Raw genomic sequence first — 3,944 nt, 5'->3', positions numbered from 1 at the left:
TCAATGGCTTTAATATATTTAAGAATATTTCAAAGTTAAAGGGAGCTTACCCACTTATAAACACTAGCTACCTGTATACAATATATGGTGGCTATGTATATCGAAGTATCTCACTCGGTAACTGAACCATGAACAAAAAAACACCCCTCCGCTATTATATCGACCGACACTGCTGTGTAGGTTTTGTCGAAAGTGACCCATAGTTAAAAAAAAAACATGAAATATTTTAACAAACATTGAAGTAGATTTTTTTTCTCTTTTTTTTTACCTAAGTTTTTGAGAGTAAAAAACTCCCAAAAATCACAGAAAATATCATCGAATTTTTAAATCTTAAACTTGATTATTTTGAAAAACAAACTACACCAGAACAGCTCTTGACCGAGAGTAGGGCTACCTGATCAGAAGGCTAATAACACTACACATCTTCTCGACATTGCAGGGTAAGTACACCCGTTTGTATTGTGTATGTTGATTGCCATATGTTAATAGAATTATAATTTGTTATTTTTAAATAGCCGCTGTCACATGTTTTTGCTATCATGCACGAAGTCAGTCACTAAACGAATGGGACATTTAAAGTCTGATTTCCTATTACCCAAACACATTACACATTGTTTTAAAACCGTATGACAACACTAGAATCAATTATTTACGCCTCATCGGATATTTTGAAGGTCCAACATTAAAATATACACACGAGCCAGACCGTAGAGACGTCGATATTTACCTTTTTGTGCCGTGGTTTAAATGGACTTAATAAACTTCAGGATGGAATTCGGACTTTGTGTCGTTACCCTGTTGACCATTGTCCGTGTATGTACTGGTCGAACCTGGACACAAGTGAACAGTTTACATGATACCTTGTTTGCCGGTTATAACCCGGATATCCGACCAATCAACACACAGAGTGACACCCTCCACGTGAATGTCTCGTTTCAACTTTTCAGCATTGACGAGTATAATTCTATTTCCGGTGTACTAAGTCTGGTAGCTGTTTAAAATATCAAATGGAAGGAAGAGATCCTAACATGGACTCCAGCTTCGTACGGTGGATTCCAATCTCTCATTGTGAATCAAACAAAAATATGGCGGCCAAATTTGTATAATTTGAAAGTGGCCGAAATGTTTCGACTAATCAGTAATGACCACTTCCGGGCGACGATTTATAATGACGGAACGATAAAATGGAACCCAGGAGGTCTGTTAAAGGTCAAATGTCCACCGGATATAGGAAAGTTTACATTCGACTCACAGACGTGTACCATTGACCTTACACCCTGGGGTTACGATGATACCGATCGCGAGGTTCCGCTGGCCGCTACGAACTCGTACATAGACTTAAGTTTCTACGACAAGAGTGTTGTATACAACATTGATTCAACTTCCGGCGAGGCGTCAACACAAGGGTTCCTTAGCTTCGTCCAGTTCAAACTGACGTTCTCCACATTTCCATTCTACCAAGTGATCATTACAATATGTCCGGTTATCTTTAATCTGCTGCTGAATCCGCTGGTCTTCCTCCTACCATCGGCTTCCGGCAAGCGGGCCAGCTACAGTCTGACCGTCCTGTTCTCGTTTACAGTGTTTCTGACATCATGAATGCTGTTCTACCCAGTATATCTGACCCAATGTCCGTCCTTTCGAACTTCACAATTTTGACCATGATCATCAGCGCCGGTATCGCTGCTCTTACAATATTTCAACTATATTTCTATTACAAAACGGAAAACGACCCGATACCGAAATGCATGCTAGTTATATTTAGATGTTTACAACGGAAACGTCGATGTGAGTGTAAAAATAGAACGGTAGCGAACAACGAACAGACAACCACAGTAAAAACAGAACAAACGAGCGAACAGAGCGCCACAGCAGATGAAAAACTTCAGCGGAACGATTTTGTGAAGACGTTTGATAAACTGTTTCTCCTCACTTTTTATATCATTACTCCTCTCTAACCGTCCCTTGCTCCTCTCTAACCGTCCCTTGCTCCTCTCTAACCGTCCCTTGCTCCTCTCTAACCGTCCCTTGCTCCTCTCTAACCGTCCTTTGCTCCTCTCCCGCCGTCCCTTGCTCCTCTCTCGCCGTCCCGTGCTCCTCTCTCACATTATCCCCTTTCTAGGTTATATTTATACTCGATTATAATTGTTTCGTGCATAGTAATCTGGATAAATATACAGGCTGTCAGAGCTATTCCCGACATAATTAAGCCCTACATAATATAGATGGTCAGTTTCAGTTACACAAATATAGATGGTCAGTTTCAGTTACACAAATATAGATGGTTACACAACGTCGTACCATTGCACAAGTTGTCCGAGCTATTCCCGACATACGTGATCGATTAGACAACGCCGTAACATTGACTGTCAAGGGTCCATAAGCCCCACATGCTGATAGTCAATTAAGACCTGAAATTTGTCCGAGATATTCCAGATGTAATCAATTCTATTCCTGATAGATATACGTAATCTATTTATACAACGTCGTAACACTGACTGTGTTACACTCTCAACTGGTTATTGAATAAAACAACAAACACAAGATTGACAGTAATGGCCACGGTGTTTTATTAATCAAGCAATGGGCGTCTCTTACTGCCCTCATATGCATCAAGAGGGCGTCAATAACTGCCCGCATATGTTTTATATTTTTTTTTTCAAGCAAGGAGCGTCACTTACTGCTCACATATGCATCAAGAGGGCGTCAATAACTGCCCGCATATGTTTTATATATTTTTTTTCAAGCAAGGAGCGTCACTTACTGCTCACATATGCATCAAGAGGGCGTCAATAACTGCCGGCATATGTTTTTAAAAAAAATCAAGCAAGGGGCGTCACTTACTGCCCACATATGCCTCGAGACGGCGTCACTCACTGCCCGCATATGTTTTATTTTTTCCAAGCAATTGTCAATTAAATTAATTAAAGTCTTTTGTGATCAAGGAGAATCCAATGGTCATAAAGTATTTATGTCAATACACTTATATGCAAATAAAATGTATTTATAATTGTCAAAATGAACTGATGTTAGCAAAGTCCTGCCACATGGTACATACCGCCACAAAGAATGTAGTGGGGTACGAAGCTAACAACAGGAACACCACAGGACCACCGTGGCCATTGGCAACCAAGTCGTTCGCCCCACAGTGAACTATCAACATGGAGGGATCCCCTCGGGCATTAACCATGTCCTGTACCTGGGATAAAACAGAGCCCCATTTCATGCCACTCTGACCCCTCCACCATATTGAGCAATTCCAACGGTTCAATCCAAGATGGCGACCTCCTGGCCTACAGTCAGCTTGACAGCAGGCTCGCTTTATAATGGAAGAGCCGACTATGTAGACCGTATGGTGTGTGGGATACCCTGAAATCTTAAGGCTGTAATAAGCCCATAGGAACTTGCTAATTTGAAAAATTTTGTATCAAAAAATGACAGAGTAAGGAGAAGCCAGTGCCCCAGGTCAAGTTTGTTTACAATATTCACAAAACAATGTTTAACATGCAGTTATCCGGTATTCTAATATACTGCTTAAAAACATCCGAACTCCAGTGCCCCAACAGCTGAATTTCCTTCTCTGATAAACCTTTGTTTGCGGCCTCTGTGTCCGCCCCTATTCTGAATGAATGAGTTTTATATTTTCCCCACATCTAGGCCTATTAATGACAATGATTTCTTTAACATGGCGGAAAACTGATATCGGGTCAGGTTTGTATAATTGAAGTGACAAAAGAGAGGGCCAGATATCCCATGCCTTATTATTATGTACTTCCCCCCCCCCCCCAAAAAAAAAAAATACGTGGGAAACAAACTTTACTACCATGCCCCTGTTGGTCGGTTTTCGAAAAACGAAGGGTTACTTCGAGATTTTTGACTATCTTTATATTTTGCAAAGCTACAACTTTATGAGACATATCTTTTTTTGTAACTGTTAATTCCCC

At 40.7% G+C, this 3,944-nt stretch overlaps 1 protein-coding gene across 1 annotated transcript; it reads left to right on the top strand.

Moving 5' to 3' along the window:
* The first annotated feature begins 1,122 nt into the window (after positions 1 to 1,122).
* LOC110465602 (neuronal acetylcholine receptor subunit alpha-6-like) lies at positions 1,123 to 1,599 on the top strand. Its single transcript, XM_021521542.1, has one exon. The coding sequence runs from the start codon at positions 1,123 to 1,125 to the stop codon at positions 1,597 to 1,599; it is 477 nt and encodes a 158-aa protein (XP_021377217.1).
* The last annotated feature ends 2,345 nt before the right edge of the window (positions 1,600 to 3,944 follow it).

This window comes from Mizuhopecten yessoensis, unplaced genomic scaffold (assembly GCF_002113885.1).
Source record: "Mizuhopecten yessoensis strain PY_sf001 unplaced genomic scaffold, ASM211388v2 scaffold11093, whole genome shotgun sequence".
Taxonomy (NCBI): Eukaryota; Metazoa; Mollusca; class Bivalvia; order Pectinida; family Pectinidae; genus Mizuhopecten; species Mizuhopecten yessoensis.
Note: the sequence above shows the minus strand (reverse complement) of the source record. Positions and strands in the feature narration are given on the sequence as shown.